We start from the raw sequence: 22,505 nt of genomic DNA, 5'->3' as shown, positions 1-22,505 counted from the left end.
TGTCCCACACTATACACAACACGTCCCTCACACACACATTAGACTCTCAGACACTTCATACTGACATAGACGACCCAACTGATTAGAGTTAATTACATAACATTGTGCAATATGCTATCGATGGTCGAATTGCAGAGATACCATTGAAAAACATTGCATAGACTGTGGCCAGTAGAATCTATAGTGTGCCTCCCCACACCTTAGACACAAACTTAAATACTGACCTCTCTGCCTATGAACAACTGGCCAATACTATTAATGCAAGCTCAGAAAGTATAAGCTCTACTGAAATGTTTGAAGTATTCGAGGCACTCGTCACATTGATAGTCAAATGTTGTCTACGAATATAAAAGAAATTAGACATACTCTCTTTACACCTACATAAAAGCATATACCGCCACAGGAAACAATTACATGATCAAAGTACAAACAATATTAAAGAAGCTGTATCAAAATGAAATGTCCCACGTAGGTGTGATGAGTCAACAAATGACAGCTCTATCTCCAAAAGAATAGCCATCACAGAACACTTATCTGATCTTGTTTTACCTCAGGTAATAATTCCGGCCTCTCAAGCAATTGTTATCACAATGATCACGCCCCCATAATATTGAAACAGAATCAAGCATCAGCTAGAGTAAGCATACCGAAGAATAAATGTAGGAACATTTCACAAGCCATAATGTATGCTAGACCATCCAACAAGCGAAACAAAAATGCCTGTGTCATAAATGCCTGTAATGTGCCCGCGCTAATCTTTAATCTGTAATTATGTATATAGCTGTATGTTCTGAATACTTTGCATTGTACCTATAGTTGGAAATATGTATGTTTGCTATGTAACCTGTCTAAGTTGCGCCCTCATGCCTCCGGGCCCGAGGGAGCGCGCTACAAATATAAAACAATACAATACAAGAGAAGATTTTACCGACATAGAAGTAGTAGAAATAGCAGAGACCCAATTCCCTCCAACGTGAAAGACCAGAAAATAAAATAAAAAGCACAACCCTAAAGACAACATCACAGATGTCTGTAGTCTTGCAGGCGATGGCCCTGAAATAAATACACACTGCAAAACCCTTTAGAAATTTCGCTGGGAACACAAAGTTGTATAAGGCAAGAAAGCTTGAGAAAATTCGAAGAGCTAAAGGTCTGGAAGACCAGGTACTTGAAGATGTTGAGAGCTTATTCGTGAGTGAATTAACACAGAGCACTAATGCTACGAATGGCGACATAAATAGCATAAGCAGAAATAACTACACCAGTGTTAATGCTGAATACACTATATTGAAGTTATACCCCTCCACAACTCTTTCCCATGATAAGCAGTTGAGTGCTTCAAATGTAGGAAATAATATAGGAAATCGTGCTCTCCAACTTCGACCCCGTATTCCAGGACACCATTCATCCTCCCTTGAATTGCTCAGCTATTTTGCATCTTCTATACGGGATAGTCCCACTAAGAGGCATAACCTCACAAGACATTAAGATAGTCAACCAGGAAGAACACACTCCTGCAGTGGTCTCAGGCATTTGGTTTATTACTTTTTCAACGCTAGATTACATTATGCAACATCAGCAGGGTCTGTATAGATTGGGCTATAGCTGTATGATAGTGTATATGACGTCGACCAAAACTCGCCCTACGGCCTCACAATCAAAGATACCACCACTTAATCCTACGGTTGACATTATGAGCAGTGACAGAATACACAATACATCAACAAGAGCTCTAAAAAAATATAGTGGAAAAGAATGTACCTGGTGGCAGGAATGCACACGCAAACACTACTGATGGTTATTGGCAATGGCTGCCCAAAGCTTTTAGGGCATATTTCGGGAACCCCTCACACTGAAAACACATGATATTCTCCTGGAACACTCGAGGCTCTTAGCCACATGACCGCAGCGAATGGACTGTTAACATATATTGATCAATTTGACATAGTCGCTCTGCAAGAAACCTGGATGTGTGAATCATGTGAAATAGATGGTAGAAGTAACACTCAAGTATTGGCAGTAAAAGGCCCACCTCGCTGCTCCAAGGGGGGGCTCTTAATATCTGTTCGGCATCTTTGGTGTATCAAGGAAACCCTAATTGCCACCCCGAGGTCCATGCTGCCTTGATAACTGTTGGCTGCTCTGGATGTGAAAAAATAGCAATTTTAAACCTATACAAACCACCATACTTATAAGCATAATAATATGATAGTTGCTCAGACCCTTGACCAAGTTGATCCACTGATTCATTGGGACACACATACTACCATCTAATTCTCTGTATAAATCTGGTCCACCTGATTCACACATCCAGAATGCACAAGGAAAAGCGTGGGGAGAAATGCTACACCGACATTTTCTCATGCTGAATGGTTATTGTGCTGGAGATGCCGTTAAAGCTTGTACACGTGTTGGATGAAGAGGGGCCTCCACCATAAACTTTGTGTTTGTTAATCATGCTGCATTACAATTAGTAGTTGATATGTCTGTACTTATCCGTGAGGAAAGCGATCACTTACCACTGTGGGGGTCATTACGAGGTTGGAGGTAATGGAAAAACGATGCCGGTAAAGGATTACCGATCACTTACCACTGTGGGGGTCATTACGAGGTTGGAGGTAATGGAAAAACGATGCCGGTAAAGGATTACCGGCATCGCATACCACTCTGGGCTATTCCGACCTAAGAACCCGGTATTAGAGGCACCTCTAATAACAGTGCCTCTAATAGCGGCAAGGGTGCGGGCACGCAGGCCTTCAGGCCGGCAATACCGGGATGCCGCTAATAGGAGGACATCACAAGTCAGGCGGACATACAAATACCGGCATCATGAAGGCGCAAATAGGAGATACCGGCATCGCGAAGCACCCGTAAACTGCTATGTGCAGTGTTCCCAACTGCCACAGGTGCACACAATCAGCACAGGTGGAGGCAATGGAGTCTGGGCCATGGTGTCATTGTTGATGTGACAGCACCATGTGCACATCACAAAACACTGTGCCCCAAAGCATCCCAAACTGAACATGACAACCAAATCCCATAGCAATGTAGTAAGCTGGACACCTATCACAACATGCCAAGCTTAAAAACACCCCACATCCCACAACACGTCCACCATCATCGTACCTCACCCTCTGTAAGACAATCCAGCAACATGCTGTGAATATTCACTATGTAAATGTCTGCAGCAAATCACTACATAGGACAAGCATCCATGGGAGTGCACTGAACAAAATCACCAAGCGAATCCACTGCTTGTCACAGGGCTGCCACCACCACAGAAGTGCAGCATGTCACCATTGTAATAATCCTATGCCATGTCTGGGAATAACACAGGGCTATGGCGAGTGATGAGAAGCAGCTGCATAATTGATTTCCAGATATGTAGCGTGCCAGAGTCCAGGTGGCATACCTATATCTCTAATACGCTAGGAGTATCAGAAAACGTAAGTGCACTTATAGGTAACAAGTGCCACATGGGAATGTAAAGCTTCAATTGATGGCATTGTAGCCATTATTATGAAGCTGAATACATAGAGTAATGCACTCTTGAAAGCCTCCCAGCCATTTGGGCCAAAAGGTATCCAGGGTAAATTACCCACCACTTGGCAGGAAAGTAACATGCTCCCAGTCCATAAGAGGGGCTGCTGGAAGAATCCCAGTAACTACCGGTTATTGGCAATGCTCGATATCCCTGGGAAAATATTTGCAAGGGTATTGCTTAACGAAAGTAATGATTGGATTGCTGTTAATAACATAATACCTCCCAATCAAACCGGAATTCGTAAGAAATCGGGAACTGTAGACATTATTACCTTTGTAACAGTGGTGGAATATGCTTGGCAAAGGCGTCCTCTACCCGTGTATGCGACGTATATGGATTTTAGCGCAGAGTTCAACACCATATTGAGTAATTGTAGGGGGGTTAAACACAGTTGCATACTTGCCGTCACACTCTTTAATCTATATCTGGCAGATCTGATTCACACCTTTCGTCTACCTGAGGCCTACCTAGTAAAATTGGGGGAACTCTGGTTAAATTGGCTAAGTTGTGCAGACAATCTGCTTCTCCTAGATTATACTGAGTTCTCTTCAGTGTCTATTGAATGCCCTGGGAAACTATGCAATCAAAAATGGGCTTAATGTAAGCACGACCAAAACTGTGTTTTTTTCGAAAAGTAAAAAATATGCCTCTTCGCTTTACATGGAAAATCAATCAGGAACAAATTGAAATTGTGAAAAACTACAAGTACCTCAGCTTACATATAGATGATATCTCACATGGAACTCCCACTGGGATGCAAATGTACTGAACTGTGTGAAAATGTCATATGCCTGAAGTGCATTTATTGGCAGACAGGGTAGCTGGTCGATTCACAAAATATTATTGTTATTCTGGACAAAAAGTATCCTCTGTATGTTGTATCATGTTGAGGCAAGAGGAGATCATTTGTTGTCGCGCCTAAACAAACTGGAATAAAAAATACTACGGTTGTTCAGGATGCCATGTAACTTATATATTGAATATCTCAGAATTCGGACAGAAAGGTATTTTGGTTGACTACAAATATAGAATGGCTGTTTTATGAAAAAATATAAAGCCTTGACAATGCTACCATCTTAGTTGAAGTCTTTAAAGCTTTTAAGAAGTTAGATAATGTTGATTGTCTTGGCACCCTAAGCAAACATATGCAAGTAAATGCTATCTGCTTATCAACCATTGACCATCAGGTCCCCAAAACCTCTGTCATAGTGCCAAAATCATAGATGAATTGCAGACTAGACACATACGGTTATGAGGCCGACCTCACACAGCTGGCAACTAATGTTAACAGTGGCATGTTCATCAAATACTTGAACCGTGTGCAGGTCCCCACCTACATCAAGGCCTACCCCGATAGCTTTGTTATTCTCCAATACCTGTTATTGAAAATCAATGTCACCGTTCTACTCAAGATAAGGGGGGGCCTCAACTGGATCTCAACAGAGATGCGCGACTTTGTCGCTTCTGTGGTAATCAAGAAATAGAGTCTGTAAAACACATTTTTATTTACTGTGAGTTTAAATAAATTGCGAAACAAATACCTCAAATCAATTGCCAATAAGTTACATTGTGATGAAACTGAACTTATATGGGACATGCTAATGGAGGGTAACGACCCCAACTATATATACACACCACATGGTAAAGTTTGATCTTAAATGTATAGAAATTCTTGACATATTGTGTATGGACTATTTTTTAATTACTGGTTTTATATGGAATATGATGTCTGTTTATATACAAAGCCGATTCGGCTACATGTGTATTAAATAAAAAAACAAACATCAAAACATAATCTATCAAGATGTCCAATCTGTGGCAGAAGAATCCATAGAAAGAACATTACTGGGAAGTATTTTCTCTATCACTCACTTGTTCACTGGCAAGTCTCCTTTAATGGAAAAATGCAGATATCTTGCGCCCCACCTTAACACATGCCTGGAAATTTGAGCGGGTGGGGGTTTCTCCCAAAACCTACTGCTACACAAAGAAGCTCTTTGGTGGAGAAAAAGCATTGATGGAAATGTTCTAAAAAATGTTGTGGCTTTTCTGGGTCTCTGTGAGCATCTGTTCAATGACACAAGCCTGGGTAGGTGGCAAAATGTCAGTTTTGAAATGCAATTTCAAAGACCAGGAATTGTTGGTCTTTTTTTTTTATTTCTTATTTTGCCCATTTTGTTTCCCATTTACAGACTAAAGGTGATTGTAAAACCAAACTGCTGCTCTTTGATTCTCCTGCACTGAAATCTTTTAATGAAATCAGAACTTCTTTGTCGAATGGTTCAGAGAAGGTGCCCGCATTTCAACCCTGCAATCCTGTCGGTGTTGATCTTGAAATGAATGAATCCTCATCAAGTGTGCCTGAAAATAGCCCATCTAAATTGAACTCCAGCAAAGAGATCAGCAATATTTCAGCAAAATCAGATCAAACGAATGTGGAATTCCATGATGCACATTCTCCTGGTGACTTTGGTGAAGATATTTATATAGCCTGTAATTCACCGGATTCTGGTTCAGAAAAACCTGGCATTTTCGCGAATTGGCAAGAACGAGATCACATTCCAGAAAAGAAACAGCTGAATCATCAATGGACTGAAAATGTACAACCTAATGGTATGTTTCTCTCTGAACATTCATGTCCATTTCATGTAGCATCGAATTGCATGCATAGAATCTATTGGTAATGTGCACCTATGCCAAAGCCACCATTCTGTCGGACTTCTGGGCTAACTGCTCTCCCTTGCACCCTCAGCCTGTGCATCACCCAATTGTCACACCCTTCTCCTATTGAGGATGTGTAGAAAGTTGATCGGTCTGTAACGGCCTGCTCTGTGTGCTTCCACTTCCCCAGTTGATACTGTGTTTATATTGCTCGCTGTAGGTTCATTTTCTTTATCTTGTTTCGGCAACAAACACACTTTTTCTTGCTTTGGCTTGCCTCCTAGTATCCTATAATATACACAACACAGTGTCTGCAGCTGTCTATCTGCCGAATGCTAAACTTCAGTCTTTTTCTAAGAAAGCGATAGCCAACAAACATAAGACTTCCTTCTTGACTCGGGATGTGTCAAAGAATTAAATTTAACTTAATGTTGGGCAAGTATGAGTGTGAAAGTCGGGACTGAACCTATGACAACCGGTCCTGTACTTTTTAATCATTTTCTTGACTGATTTGAAGACTCTTTTTATCTGATGACTCCTTATCCAAGGCATCATCCCTGTCGTGTGGGTCACAACGCACAGTTAGCTGTAATGTATTTGGTTGCTGGCAGACTTTTCCTGATGGATACTCTTGTGTTAGAAAACTATTATGACTGTCCCAGGTAAACACGTTCCTTTTGTGCGAGAGGAGAGACTGATGAACCCCTTTGTGTTTATGGTTTCTGTCGCTCACCGAAAGGCAAGGCTGGAGAAGCCAAAACATGCTCTGGCTGAATACTTGAATGACTTCTGGGATTCCCAAACCAAATTCATACCTTGAATGTTTGCCTAAGTAGTAGATGGAGGAAGTTTGAATCAAGCGACCACCAGTGATTGAGTGGCCGCCAAAATATTTGAAAGGTTGCAACCTCTTGATTATAAGCACTATTTCCATTTCATCTGGGAGTTTGTTTGGTTACTCCATCCAATCATTGGTTGAGTGTAGAAACACAAGAACAGCAAACTACAGATTGTGAGAAGGCCTTGCTATTGCAACTTGCCAAGACCCATCTCTTGGCAAAGCTCTACTAGTGGCTATTGTACTGGAATTTTCAAGAGACCAGAGATGAGCAGCAGATCAGTGCTCCCTTCTAACGCTACAGGCACAGCTGGAGTGAAATCTTCAAAAAGGATGCCTTCCCCCATGTATGTCTTGCTTGTAATGGATCATTTCCTTCCACCCATTCCTCTTCACTGAAATATCTTCTAGGTGAAGGTTGGCCCAGAAACTCTTCCTAGTTCCTAGATCGAGCTCTGCTGCGGAACTGGTCATTAGGTCCATTGCACCTCTTGGTTTGGAAGTGGCAATTTATGTAAGCATGCATGCTGTGGGACACCCTTTTACCTAACTTCCTTTATCCCGCAATATAGACACCGAGGTTTTTCATGAGGAACAGTAACTTTGTATTTCTGTATTCTGGCATCACACAAGTCTGGCTTAAAGCCATGCACGTTATGTGGCAGACATGTGTCAGTCTCTGATATGCACAATTCCTGCATTTAGTGTCTGGGTAAAGTTCACTACACCAAAAAATGCAGGTCATGTCAATTTAAGCACCCTAATGCGCAAAGCGGGAGGGAGTGGCTGAAGCATTTTTGTCCCCCAGCAAAAAAATACTCTAGAGATGTCAGAAAAATTCAGTCCAGAAAAACCTCATTTAAAGCCTACGTCTGAGAAGACCTCTGTTCTGGCGCTCTCTCCCAGCAATGAGGAGCGGTGGGGCGAGGTGTGGTGGATGTGAGAAGAAGAAAAAACAGTGCCACTAACCTCTCGTAGTGACTTGTCTTCACGCACACTTTTCCGTTGCCAAGAAACTGCTTCACTATAATGTGTTTTTTTGGCTCTTTGTGTGTTTATCATTTACTTATGAATTGAATGTCCATTCCTTGATGCCATCATTTATTGCCTCTAAATAAATAATACTGTTGTCTAAAACAACTCGCTGCATTCAGCAAGTTACTACACCTCATGACAAGAGCATTTAATTACACATAAGCTCATACCTTGTTTTGGACGTTTTTTGCAATGTATTATTTACCTACTTTTTTTGCAATGTATTATTTACCTGCTTTCTCAGAACTTTTAAAGCAAATGGTTTGTGCTAAACTGATAATTTTGAGTCACTCATTTTCTTAGATTCTAAAGTTTCCAAAGCTGTTCAGCTTGATCAGTGCCTTCTTGACATTGCGAACAACATTGCTATTGAAGAGACATCGCATTTACAGATGTCACCTGAAAATGAAGGGATGCCAGAGCAAGATCTCCAAGAGTTCCAACAACCAACATGTTTTGCAATTGAAGAGAATGAAAGTATGTTGCACAGTATTATGTTTGTAAAATAATTCTTGAAATATCTTTTTCGTGCCAGGCAATGCATTTTAGAACATCAGTCTTTTAAATAGTGTAGTAGAGGGGAAATATCTTGAGAAATATGTAATAGATCAGTTTGCTTTCCTGTCCATCACAGTTACTCCCAATGTATTTTGAATGCTTGATGGCAGTGGGAATTGCTGGTTGTTTCCCTGGCCAGGACTGCTGTCTCCCTTTCTCTGCTGTCCCCTGAATAAATCCCTTCCCTGCCCTCCACTTCACCAGATGGCCTACTGCTAGCGATCGCCCTACTCCCGGTGAAGGCCAGAGTCCAAATTGTGCCCATCATGTAGCATGCCCACTTTTTCTGGTGCTGAAGAATGACTGGACACTGCACCCATCCTCAATCTGTGGCTACTGAACATGTACCTGCACAAGGAAAAGTTCAAGATGGTCACCCTTGCCCAGATCCTCCATGTCATGCACTTTCAGGATGCCTACTTTCACGTGCCTCTCCATCCAAGCACAAAAAGTATCTGAGCTTTGTAGTTCAGAACATCCATTTCCACTTTGTAATCATACCCTCTGGCCTATACTCGACAGGCAATGTTTTCACCAAACTGTTTTCTGTGGTGGCCACTCGTCTCTGAAGTGATTGGGTTCACTTATTTCCTTACTTGGACAACTGCCTCATTCAAGCATACTCTCTGTAGTGAGTGTCCACCCATCTATATCAACCATACTTGTCATCTTATGCAGAGCTTGCAAATTTCCCACAACTTTCAAAGGTCCCAGGTCACACCTTCTCAGATATTCTATTTCATTACAGTTGTTATGGGCAAATGTATCAACATGGCCTTCCCTCTTAACGACCATGTTGTTCAAATCATTCAGATGGTCCAGATGTTCAATTCCCAGACCAGGGTCCTAACCTCTGCCCTTTTCCTTCTTGTAGATCGCATGGCCTACTGCATCTTCCTTATCCCAGAAGACTGGTTACCATGACCTTACTCTGATTCAATGTCAATGGTCTCAATTTCAGGGAAATCTGCCTGACCATTTGTCCTTTCCTTATAGTGTTTCACAGGACCTCCTCTGCTGGGCCCTAAGATACGACTTATTAATGGGAAAGACTCCTTAGTAACCTTTCCACAGTTGACAGTAGTCATGAACACCTCTTTGAGTGGCAGGGGTGTTCACTTGGACCATCTGGTGATGAGCCTGTGGTTGTCATGCACCGGTGAACCCTCCCGAGCCTCCTCCTCACCTGGGTCCTCTGTAGAGCTACCTCTGGTCTCTGACGGCTTCTTCTTTCTTGAGTTCCTTGTTTCCTTAGTCGTCTTTTCCTTTTTATCGTGAAGGTAGGGGCAAGCTCCCCCGGTGGCCACCTTGGCCGGAGTTGAGCCCAAGCCAAAGGGAACCCTGAGGAGCAATCCCCCAAACCAGGGAAAAAGCCTTTGGGCACCGGAAAACCCTGGTAGGAATTAACAGGAGTTTTTCCCATGGGTCTTCGGATGGAATGCTCTGTTAACAAGTCCCTGGATGTCCGGAAGAATCTTTGTTTTATTATTTGTAATGCGCACCAGACCCAGGGGTATCGGGGCACAACAGTTACAAGAATATGCAAAGCTTAGTTACATTGAGACGTAGAGTGAAATACATTACTTACAAAAGCAAAAAACAGGATATACAGAAAATGCAAAGTATTATACATTATACACTAATTGTGGTTACCCAGACGAATAGCAGGTATTTCAGTTACACAGGCAGAGATCATCCCAGGTTGAGGTTACATCGCCCAAGTTACTGATCGGAAGATTTGAGCCATATGATAGTATTAGATCTGAAATTCTGGTAGGATTGATCGTCTCTCAGTTCGGAAGGCAGGGAATTCCAAAGTTTGTCCGCTTTGACAGGGAAACTGTGACCGCCAATCGTGGATAATTTGAATCTAGGAATAGACGAGCGATTCCGGTTTGCTAATCTGGTTGGTCTAAGGGAAGTCCGTCTGTGGAATCTCTCAGAGAGGTAGATGGGTGCGGCATTGTTAAGAGATTTGTGCGAAAGTGACAGCATTTTAGTAAGATTTTGTCATTAGTCAAGAGCCAGTTCTGTCGCTTACTCTCACAGATGTGCTCTCTTCTGGAGATACCTAAGGCCGCTCTAAGGGCATTATTTTGGAGGGTTTGGTTTTTCCTAGTGATGGCTTTGTTTGAGCCCATGTACAAGGCATTACAATAGTCTAGCCGGGACAAAATGAGGGCTCTGGCCAAGATAGTACAACTGTTAGAGAGAAAGGGCTTACCAGTTCTGATAAGTTTGCACTTGTACGCCGTGGAGGATGCTAATGTGTTAACCTGTTTAGATGGTGGAGTCAAGATAAAAACCTAATGTTTTTACCTCCTGAGCTACCTTGATGAGGTTGCCGTCAATTAGTAGTCTGGGCCTAATTATTTGAGGTTAGAGGGGGTACCCAAAATGATAAGTTCTGTTTTATCATCATTCAGGCATAGACCATGCGTAACCATCCATGCCTGGATGATGAGGTACACTCTATTGACCAAGGCCTTGTCGTAATCCCTTGAAAGTGGAAGGAGGATCTGAGTATCATCTGCATAGTTGGTGTAGGTTATACCGAGATGGTCCAGATCGTCGAAAAGGGGCTTGGTAAAAATGTATTAGTGTGGGCGAGACGCAGGACCCCTGTGGCACACCACAAGTAATAGGTGTAGGGTCTGCTGCTGCTGAAGGCAAGAAGACCCTCATTGTTCTGCCGCTTAAGAAGGATCTTTAGTGATCCAAGCGTAAGGTGAATACCCACTAGTCCTTGATGTGATCTGAAGTCTGGCACTAGAACCAAGTGAGTGAGATCCACACCAGAGAGGAAAAGTAACATGAGCACTGGGAACCTCCTTGGGCAGAGGTGCAGTCACAAATGTAACCACAGCGCTTTGGAGCATTCCAGTCGGAGATGGGAACCGACTGGATACAGAAAATGGACTTGGAGTGGGTAAGCGAAGGCAGGAAAAACTCGGAACGAGTGGAGTACCAGACAAGAAAACACAAACAGGTAAGAGTGAAGGCGAGGAATCGCTGAACGAGTACGCAGAGAGTGAGAAAGAGTAGCAAGCAAAGGACAGTCAGAATATCAGTCGAAAGGACTGATCGAATGCAAACTTGGAACTGGGGGAAGTGTAGCGGCCGAAGGACCGGAAACAAGATCACACACCCACGATGAAGCGGCTATGAAAGCTGGCAAGCAAGTCGCCGGGGAGTAAACCCGCAAGGTGCAGAAAGAAAAGGGCAAAGAAGACGAAGCCAGAAACAGGGAAACGTAATCAGAAAAACAACCGGCTGAGAACCGGAAGAGATGGCAATTAGCCCAATGAAGCTAAGGGGAACTGTAGAGCACAGCAGCGAGGTCCAAAGGAAGATAAAGACATCGCACCATTCCTACGGATCGGTGCGTTGTTATACTTGCGGTGGCCATGTTGGATGAGGACCAGACCGCAACCTCTGCTTGACGGAGCGACAGAATCGCTCTACGCTGAAACGTCCACCTTTGCCAGAGTCTACATGGGCGCAGCGTGACAATGGTCCCTTGTGGAGATGGGGCACATATAGAACTCCAGTACCCTAGTTGGCCATTCGATTGGACCCAATTGCTTTTGTTCCTTTTTTGTGTGGTGTGTGTCCTGATTATGATTGACAAGACAGTGACCATGCATTGCCTCATTGAGAGGTGTTGGGGTCACTGCTCCGTGAGCAGCTATGCAATGAAACTGGTTTTCCAGCATTGGATCTATCTTGGATTCACATGCTCTTGAATATTCCCAGTCGTCCGGCCTGTGAATCCTCAGTAACACTAAGCAGTTTACCTTTACATTTCTAAACTGCTTGTCACTTTAGTACTCTTACTCATCTTGGGTCATATTGCACACAGCCAATTAGACAGGTCCCCTTAGGTCCTCGCCTGGGGGCCATCTTCAGATTTTTAACCGCACATTGTTGTGTGGTGTGTCCCATGGTGGAAGTCCTCAAGAATTCTCTCTTCTAGAAATGCGACTATTTTTGTCTATTTTTGCAACTTTTTTCCATCTAATCTTCCAGTTTGGTGCTGCTTCACTTCTCGCCCAGAGCGGTGACGTTTCAGCCCTTTTCATTGTCTCCGGGATTCCAATCTTCCACCTGAGGCCTTCAGGAGTGTGTGGAAATGACAGACACGAAGAAGAAATCCCTATTCAAGGCCTGCTTGACATGTAACCTTAAGAATTGTAAGCGTGCTGAAGGAAGACTTGCACAAAGGTGTTATGTTTGGGTTAAAGACTTTTATCTTTCCCCATCCGTAAGAGGGGTTTCTCTGTCTCAACTAAAGATCTAAAGGGTCTGTTAAAGTAAAAATGTCCACCGCCCTGTGTCAAGAGAACCTTACTTCTGTCCATTGCACTATAAACTAAATAAAGCAGTACTGCTCTGGTCTCAGGAGAATGCCTCCCTTCTCCTGGGTTGCGGTCAAAGTTCCAAACAACGTTTATCTTGTAGGCCAGAAGAATTGCCCCTTTCTAATGGTGTTCGGTTTCAAACAGCATTGGGAATGACTCCCTTCCCCAGGTCAAAACAGTTCCCAGCAATATTCACTTAATGGGCCATAAGAAAGCCTCCCTTCTCCTGGCGGTCTGTCACAAAAATAGCCTGGGGGAATTATTCCCTTCCTCATGTCTGTGGGACCGTCGTCCTGGTACTGGTTGCCAGGAGAATGGCTCCCTTCTCCTGGTACTCATAAAGCAGTCTCTTGCAACCAGGGGCAATGACTCCCTCCCCTAGTCTTCTCTTCACTAGAATTCACACCTACAACACCCAGCCTTGATTGTTCGCTTCTTCTCTGCTTTGGCCCACTTGGTTCACTTCTCTGCCAAGTACTTCCATAAGGAAGGTGACTCATACTATTGGTTTGGGTCCCCTGACCCTGGTTTCTCTTCTTTCTTTTGGCCCACTTGGTTCCCTTCACTGCAAAAGTACTGACATGAGTAAGATGACTTGTACTCTGTTGGTTTTGTGTCCCCGATCCAAGTTTCTCTTCCCTTCTCTTTATGTCCCCTTGGCTGCCTCGTTTGCCCAGGACTGACATGAGGGTTATAGTCCTTCTTGCTATATGTGTGCAGTGTCTTTGCCTCATGCACCTTCAAGCCCCTACCAGTTCCTGCGGCTCTCCCTTTACCTTCTCTGTTCCCGGGATGCGTGGCTGTTTCTTCCTGTAGTCCCTCTTCTACGTATGCTGCACGGGCTTCTCCATGTCTCAGTGCCTTACCTCGCATGATCTCCTGTCGGGCCCTTGGACCGACAGTATGGATGCTGCCTCTTGCGTTTGCATCACTGTCTGCCAGCTTCCGGTTACCATCTGGACGTCATCGGGCAAAGGAGTCCCGTTGTCCTCTCGACTCTGGGAGAGGACTGCTCTCGGCTCCGTCCTAGCCTTCTCTGCATCTCCTTTGTGCTTCCCGGTCTGTGGTCCTGATTGGCTGTGTCTCCCTTGTAGGTAGTCCTTCTTTGGTTTTATGGTGTAGGTCAGGGGTCCCCAACCGTTTGTAGACCATGAGCAAAATGTGTGTATCAAATGGAGTAGGGAGCAACATCCATACTTCGTAACATATCAGTGTTGAGTTGGTGGGAAAACTATTTTAACACAAAATATGACTTATAGAAACGTATTATTGCTAAGGGGGTGTGTTAACGTGCTGTAATTAACAGTAATCTAGACAAAGTGCAATTATGCTCCAGGCAATTTACAATGGTCTTTAACCCTAATTGGGGGTTTACAAGGAATATTAAGGAAATTAAATGGCAAGCGGGATCTTTTTGTACATGAGGCCTGTAAAATTGTTCGAAAACATGACGGCACTTAAACATTACAAAGTGTGTAAAGGTCTACCCTAAGAAGGTTTTATAACATTTAGTGGCAAATGTGTTTTAATCTACCACGTTTGGACAGTAAAACGGTTAAAATGTTAGAGCAGCGATACCCAATGTGTAGCCCGGTAGCAACACATTGCTCGCTGCACCCTAAAATGTTGCTCGCCAGTTGCTCCTGACCATGGTGTGGAGGCCAAGAAGCAGACACTGTACATAGGAGACAGTAATGGCAGTGTAGCCTGAGCCATAATGATGCAGGAAAGCTAGCCAAACCACTTGCTCTGGCAGGCATACATGATATACCATTAGTTGTGGAGGCGTCCGAGTGAGCCAAGGTCTGGAGAGGGTTAGCTGTGTTTAAAGCATACAGCGAGCCTGGAGGAGGCTGCTAGGATGATTTTAAATCTGCAAATTAGATTGCTCCCATGACTAAAACAACAGTGCTGTTGAATGCTAAAGAAACAGTCTACTGGTGCCCTGACACTGCTTGGCGCACGTGAGCATATAATGCAAACTGACCTGGAGAGGCAGGGATTGAGATCTACATTAGGCCCAGAAATTGGGTCGGCCTGACCATCCCAGTGAAGTCCATGAAACGGCAGCAGTAATGCCCAATTGTCCACACTTAAACATTCCAATTGGCTTTTTTTTTTAATAAATGCAAATTATTTGCTAGTAATGTTTCATACACATTACAATGTCCTTGTGAGTAAATTCCCATCTGATACTTTGCCCTGTTGACAAGTATACACTTAAGCGCAAAATAATTGAACCACATGCCCAGGTTTGTGTTCTGGTGAACATGTCCATCTTCTGTACCTTTTGCACAGATGACTAAAACGTAATGTGCAAATAAGTGATATCCAAGCCCTGCATTTCTTTATTAAATAATTTACATTTCTGCAAACTCCTTCGACCTAAGACCCTTAAGGAGCGCTGTGTAAAGCGGTGGGCCACGTATGGTATGTCGCGGGTAGACCCCCATGCCCCACCCGCTGAGAGTGACGGGGGCACCTCAGATGACCAAACTTCCATTGCGGACTTGATAGACCTCGAGGCGGACACTTCTAGTTCGGCCACGCCCGTCCCCGACCCTTTAAGGCCTGACTCTGGTCTCGCTTCAGGGACAACACCCGGCGACCGGGGCGTACAAACGCCTCTCAACAAGTTAACAGTGGCAAACTCTTCCTCACTAAGACAGTATTAGTGACTACTCTTTTTATAAGAAAACTATGGTTTTGGCAGATAAAAATCATTGTGAAAAACAACAGTAACTTTGAGTCTTACTTTTTTTGCAAATCATTACAAAGGTTTAAACTTAACTTTTGGCTTTTTTAAGAAACTTCTACCCGGATTGGGATACTAGAGAGCGGCTGTATGACTGAGTATATTACCTTGTCTCCTGCTTCAATTGTTCTTTTGGCTTGGGTGTCTCCAAACCTTTTACAGCCTGCTCCTTCACAAAGAATTATTTTGAAAAGACTTGCTTTTAATATTAATTTTGCACACCAATAACAAGTGGATTGATATCTCAGTGGTGCCCACTCATTTTGCTTCCTGGAAATGTCCCTCTCCCCACCAGTGAAACTACCCTGCCCGTACAACATGTTGTCTCAGGACAGGGGGGAGACCCTACACCCATGCCCACAAACTCTGAACTTAGCAGATTGGCTCCTGAGGGCATAGAGTTTGGACACCTACAGCTCCCTCAAAGGTGCATGGACATACTCAGGAAAGCTAGGAAACCGAACACACGTTATTGCTATGCCAGCAAATGGAAACGTTTAGTCATTTGGTATAATTCCAAAAGTGTCAATCCCATCGATTGCTCATCCACACACAGTGTGCTGTACCTAACCCATCTGTTGGACACTGGGTTAGTCTTCAATTCCCTAAAGTTTCATCTGACTGCACTCTCAGCCTACACCACACTACATCACAACAAAAAGTGTTGTGGTGGAAGATACCAGTGATTAAGGCCTTTTATGGAAGGGGTTAAGAGGATGTATCCTCCCATTTCTCGCCCAGCTCCTGGGTGGGACCTAAATGTGTTTTGACCAGGCTCATGGGAGCTTCCTTTGAGCCTATGCATAAAGCAAGTCTAAAAGACCTGACTTATAAAATGGCTTTTCGAGGGGATTGGGTCCTCTGACGTATTCCATATCTATGACAGTAATCACCACAGATGTGCTGCTTCGGAAAATCTTTCTGCATCGATGACTTCGATACGCTGTTCTCGTGGGCCTCCGTCGAGCCAATGTCACTGGATGTTATAAGTAGGATGTTCGACGCCCGTAGCCTCAGTTCCGTTTTTTCCGCGAACGTGTTCTCTTCGGTGATCTCGACACGCCTCAGTTCTACTGAATGCTGTTCTTTCGGTTTTCAAACCTGTTTGTTTGTGTATTGAATATGATGTCTTCGGCTTCTTCCACCCCGCGGTCGGGTTTTAAGAAGTGTCGGGTGTGTGGGTCCAAGATGTCGTTGACGTACATGCACAACGCTTGCCTCTGGTGCCTCAGGGAGGACCACGATACGGATGACTGTGTCGACTGCCAGTCGCTTACATCAAAGGCCTTGTGGGAGCGTAAGAAGAAGCTGTCGGTGGGTAAGGTGGCCAAGCCCCGGAAGTCGTCATCCGCGGGACTTTCGACGGACGATTCGAGGGGCAACTCTCCGCATCGTCGTCGTGAGTCCTGGGGGTCTCGGTCTGGGAGTAGGTCTCGCCATTCCTCTGCCTCTTCGAGGCACTCACGGAAGTGCTGTCACAGGTCGCCTTCCCTGTCCTCATCCGAGGACTGCGCCCGTCGGCAGGTTGCTTGTCCCAACAAGCATTCCCCTCCTGAGGAATGGGATTCCTTCCGAAAGGAGATGATGGCGATTTTTCAATCGCCGGGCTCTGGTCCGTCCGCGCCGTCGAAGGATGCCGGCCATGACCGTGCTAGAGACACCGCTCATCCGCCTTTGGGCTCGAGCGGTCATCGCGACCACCGGGCGCCTTCGAGGTCCCGGTCGGACAAGGATAGTCGCTCTAGACGTGCCCGTTCCAGGTCCCGGGCCTCGACGCCCTCAAGACCGCGTGAGCCTGTGAAGTCTTCGAGGAAGACATTGACGCCGGCGGCGCCGAGCTCGTCGAGGGACTCTCTCGAGGCTCCGCCTCCGAGGAAGTCGTCAACGCCATCGGCGCCCAGGCTGTCGAAGGACACGCTCGGGGCTCCGCCCTCGACGCCTGTGTCGACACCGTCGAAGTTGTGGGCGCCTCACTCGACGCCGATTCCGTCGATGTCTTTCGAGGCTGCTTTGTCGGAGGTACCCCGTGGCACAGTGGAACCCCCCAGAAAGGCTCTGGCAAAGGCTAAGAATGTCTTTGTCCCTTTTTCTGTGCCCTCTTTCCGCCCTCTGGATTTTATTTCTGAGGGGGCTGAGGGATCTGAGGAAGGTTTGGTGCCTGAGGAGGTGCCTGACGAGATTTTGTTTGGTCACAGCCAGATTGAAGACCTGTGTCAGTCACTGCATGATGCCAGTGGTCTGGACACCTCTCCGGAGGTGGAGTTCTGTCAGCCTGAGCCTGGCACCCATGCAGAGTCCTCGTACCGGCGCCTTATGTTGAGGGTCACGGAATACTTGGGGTGGTCTGTGCCCCCTGTGGATTTTCTGCAGGATGACCTGACGGACATCCTCGACCACGGTCCTCCAACTGACCCGGTACTGCCATTCCATATGGCTCTGCAAAGAAGGGTGGCTGCAGCTTGGACTGCTCTGGAGAGTCTCCCGGCTATGAGCAAGTCGTTGCCGCGAAAATACCGTCCAGCCAGTAGTGACCCCTGCTACTTGACCACGCACCCCACTCCGGAGAGTTTGGTGGTGCAGGCGTTCACGGCCCCAGCAAAGCCGGCGTCGTACCCTACCATCCCTCCTGACAGGGACGACAAGCGTTTTGATGGCTGGGCGAAGAAAGTGTTTTCTTCAGGGGGTATGCCTTTACAGGCAGCCAACTCCATGTGTGTCTTGTCACGTTTCACGCACACTCTGTGGAACTGTATTTCAATGGCGGCTGAACATATTCCCGAAGGGGAGGAACGGGATGGTTTTCTTGCTATTGTACAGGATGGCAAGGATGCCATGTGTGAGACCGTTCAGTCGAGTTTGGACGTGGCAGATTGTGTCAGCCGGTCCATGGCGGCGAGCACCGTAATACGCAGGTTTGCGTGGTTGCGGAAGTCGGGGTTTGCTCCTGATGTGCAGGCCCGGCTCCTCAACATGCCCTTTGACGGTGAATATCTTTTTGGCAGCAAGGCTGACTAGAGCCTTGAGAGGTTGCAGACCTTCAAAGCTGCAGCAAAGTCGTTGAGCCCTACAGTTCGCCAACCTCCGCCTTTTCGTCCTAGGGGACAGCAATGGAGGTGAGGTTCCTTTCGATATTACTCGTCCTTTAGTAAATCGAGAGGAGCTGCAAGTCAAAGGGGCCACCGTAGGAGTGCTAGAGGTGGAAAACAGGGTACTCAAGGTACCATGGCCGCACAGGGAAGTTGGCTCTTTGACCTCAGGCACTGCTGCTTCAGTTCAGTCGTGAGGCCATATCCCATGGTTCGCCGGTTGGGGGGAAGGCTGGCGCAGCATCTTGTAGAGTGGTGTGCCATTACTTCAGATGTGTGGGCTCTGGAGATCATAGCCCACGGCTACTGTCTTCCTTTCCGGCAGAGGCCTCACGACAATCCACCAGGGAATCTCTCTTTGAAGAGTCCGGATCCGCTCCTTGCGCAGGAAATTCAGTCCCTGCTGGAGAAAGGCGCCATAGAAATGATGCCTGTAGTGCAGAGGAACAAGGGATGATATTCCCCTTCTTTTTTGATTTCAAAGAAAGACAGGGGATTGAGACCCATCATGGACTTGCGCGGTTTGAACAAGTTCAAGATGGTTACTCCTTTCTCAAGTCCTCCAGGCCCTTCAACTTCAGGACTGGTTGGTGTCTCTCGACCTCAAGGACACTTATTTTCATGTGCCGATCCATCCAAAGCACAAGAAGTACCTGAGGTTCGCGGTTGGCGACTCAGACTTTCAGTTTCGGGTCCTGCCGTTCGGATTGACCTCTGCCCCAAGGGTATTCACCAAGCTCATGGTGGTGGTGGCAGCGTATCTCAGGAAAAGGGGGATTCACGCTTACCCCTACTTGGACGATTGGTTGATCAGGGTGCGCTCTACCGAGCAAGTCCTGGATCATCTGTCCGTCACGTACCACTCCCTTCACAGGCTGAGCTTCTCCCTCAACTTAAAGAAGTCCCATTTGACGCCAACCCAGCGGCTCCAGTACATCTGAGCAGTGCTCGACACTTCCCTGGGGCAGTGTTTTCCTCCCAGCCTGAGGGCTCATCACATTCAGCAGATGGTGCACAGTTTCAACACGGCCAGAGTCTCCCGGCGTTCGAGTTCTTGAGGTTGCTCTGCCTCATGGCATCCTGCATTCTTCTGGTGCCGGAGGCCAGGTTGCGGATGAGATCTCTGCAGTGGGCCCTCAAGATGCAGTGGTCACAGTCCTCCGGCAGGATGTCGGACCCCGTTGAGGTGCCGCCCTCGGTCACCCAGAACCTTCTGTGGTGGGCCGTCTAAGGCAATCTGATGAAGGGGGATCCATTTTGGCTACCTTGGCCGGAGGTCACGATCGTGACGGACACATCCCTCACGGTATGGGGAGCGCATGCCAACGAGTTGACAGTCATCGGTCGTTGGTCTCCGTCGGAGTCCAGGCTCCATATCAATCTGTTGGAGCTGAGGGCCGTCAGGCTTGCCCTGAAGGCTTTTCTGCTGACTGTGGGAGGGAAGAATGTCCTGATTCTGACAGACAACATAGTGGCCATACACTACCTCAACAAAAAAAGGGGGGGGGGTGCAGGGTCACTTCCTCTGTGCAGGGAGGCGATGCAGCTCTGGTTCTGGGCCATCCAGCTGGAAGTTTTGATCTCAGCGGTTCATCTGGCCGGAGACGAAAATGAGCCGGCGGACGCTCTGAGCTGGCAGAGCGCAATCTCCCACAAGTGGGAGCTGGCTCAAGAGATTCTCCTGGAGATCTTCGCCCTTTGGGGATCCCTCAAGTGGATCTCTTCGCCTCCAGTGTCAACCAGAAGTGCGAAAGGTTCTGCTTGCGGGAATTTCCTCCAAAAGGAGCCTTAGGAGACGTGTCAGTGGTGGAGCGGTCCTTCCCACTGCTGTACGTGTTTCCTTCAGTCCCCGTTCATCCCGCAAGTGCTGCGGAGGTTACGGAGCTTCGGTTCCCGGATGATCCTCATTGCTCCGGCTTGGGCCCGGAGGTCGTGGTACACGGACCTTCTCGACTTGTCCATCTGCCCGCCACGTCGTCTTTCCTACCGAGACGATCTGCTCTCACGGGAGAGGGGTCAGGTTCTCCATCCAGAGGTCAGATCCCTCAACCTTCACGCTTGGCTTCTGAAAGGCTGAGGTATAAGGATTGGGACCTCCCTGAAGACGTGATGGAGATGTTGCTTTCGGCCAGACGGCCGGCAACAAAGTCCCTGTACCGTTGCCGTTGGAGAAAGTTCTGCGACTGGTGCAGGGTTAAGAATGTGGATCCTTTTTTATGTGACATTCCTGTGGTTCTGTCTTTTTTGCTTTCGTTGGCCCACAGGGGCCTGTAAGTGGGTACTGTTAAAGGTTACCTGGAGGCGCTGTCTATATTTAAGCGCTCATCTGAGGAGTGTTCCTATTTCAAAATTCCTTTAATTTCTCAGTTTCTCAAAGGACTCACTAATGTGTTTCCACCGTCACCTTTCCAGGTGCCTGGTTGGGATTTGTACCTTGTTCTGAAATTCCGTACGGGTGCTCCGTTTGAGCCTTTACATTCTTGTCCTTTGAGGCTGTTAACTCTTAAAACTGTGTTTTTAGTTGCGGTCACTTCCGCTCACAGAGTGAGTTAGTTGCAGGCACTTTCAGTTAAGCCACCCTTCGCTGTGTTTCATAAGGACAGGTTGTCCTTGGAGTTCATCCTTCCTTTCTTCCGAAGGTGGTGTCGGAATTTCATTTGAGCCATAAGGTTATTCTTCTGGCATTTTATCCTCCTCCACATCCTGGTAAGGAAGAGGAGATGCTCCATAGGTTGGATCCTAGGAGAGCTTTTAAGTTTTCTACATTTCTCGCATGTCCTGGGTCAGAGTGGACGATCAGCTCTTTGTAGGATACGCCGGAAGGCGTTTGGGACAAGCTGTGACTAAGCAGACTTTGTCTAGATGGATTATTTTAGCAATTTCTGAATTTTACCGCTTGGCCGGTAAGGTCCCTCCGGTAGGCTTAAGGGCCCATTCTACTAGGGGTATGGCTGCCTCTACTGCCCTGCAGAGGGGTGTTCCTATTCGTAACATCTGTGAAGCAGCCACTTGGGCTTTGGTCCATACTTTTGTACAACACTACTCCCTAGATTCTATCCATGGGCAAGATCCGGCCTTTGGCAAGGCGGTCCTTTACACTGCAATTTGATTGGGCATTCTAAATGTTTATATTCTAAATTCTTTTTCCCTCCTCCATACGTTGGTACTGCTTTGGGAGTCTGTCATAGATATGGAATATGTCGGAAGACCCAACCCCCTCGAAGAACAAGTTACACTCTTACCTGGTAACGTTCTTTCGATGGGATGGTCCGATGACGTATTCCATATCGCTCCCTCCCTACCTGCGCCACTACAGAATTTCTTATGCGATTGCAGCTTATGTTTCCGCATGGCTTTCTGTGGTCCTACTGGCAGTGGTTTGGTGCCACACATTCTGGGGAAAAAACTACAACTGAGGCTACGGGCGCCGTGCTTACTACTTATAACATCCGGTGATGTCGGCTCGGCGGAGGCCCTCGAGGATAGCGTATCAACGTCATTGACGCAGGATGCAGAAAGATTTTCTGAAGCAGCACAGCTGTGGTGATTACTGTCATAGATATGGAATACGTCGTCGGACCATCCCATCGAAAGAACGTTACCAGGTAAGAGAGTAACTTGTTCTCCTAGTGGCTATCACTTCGATCAGAAGAGTTAGCGAACTACA

The 22,505-nt window shown here is 46.3% G+C and overlaps 1 protein-coding gene across 2 annotated transcripts in view; it reads left to right on the top strand.

Moving 5' to 3' along the window:
• Positions 1–22,505, top strand: part of AHCTF1 (AT-hook containing transcription factor 1) — a 2,174,249-nt gene that overhangs the window by 1,654,719 nt on the left and 497,025 nt on the right. Inside the window, exons 29-30 of one of the 2 annotated variants that reach the window (XM_069607831.1) lie at positions 5,737–6,157; positions 8,382–8,555. In XM_069607831.1, the coding sequence (XP_069463932.1) occupies positions 5,737–6,157; positions 8,382–8,555 (595 nt within the window). The remainder of the gene's footprint in view (positions 1–5,736; positions 6,158–8,381; positions 8,556–22,505) is intronic. The other variant, XM_069607832.1, reaches the window with a different exon arrangement.

The sequence above is a fragment of the Ambystoma mexicanum genome, chromosome 4q (genome assembly GCF_040938575.1).
Source record: "Ambystoma mexicanum isolate Mex_15411 chromosome 4q, UKY_AmexF1_1, whole genome shotgun sequence".
Taxonomy (NCBI): Eukaryota; Metazoa; Chordata; class Amphibia; order Caudata; family Ambystomatidae; genus Ambystoma; species Ambystoma mexicanum.
This window is presented reverse-complemented; position numbering and strand designations above follow the sequence as displayed.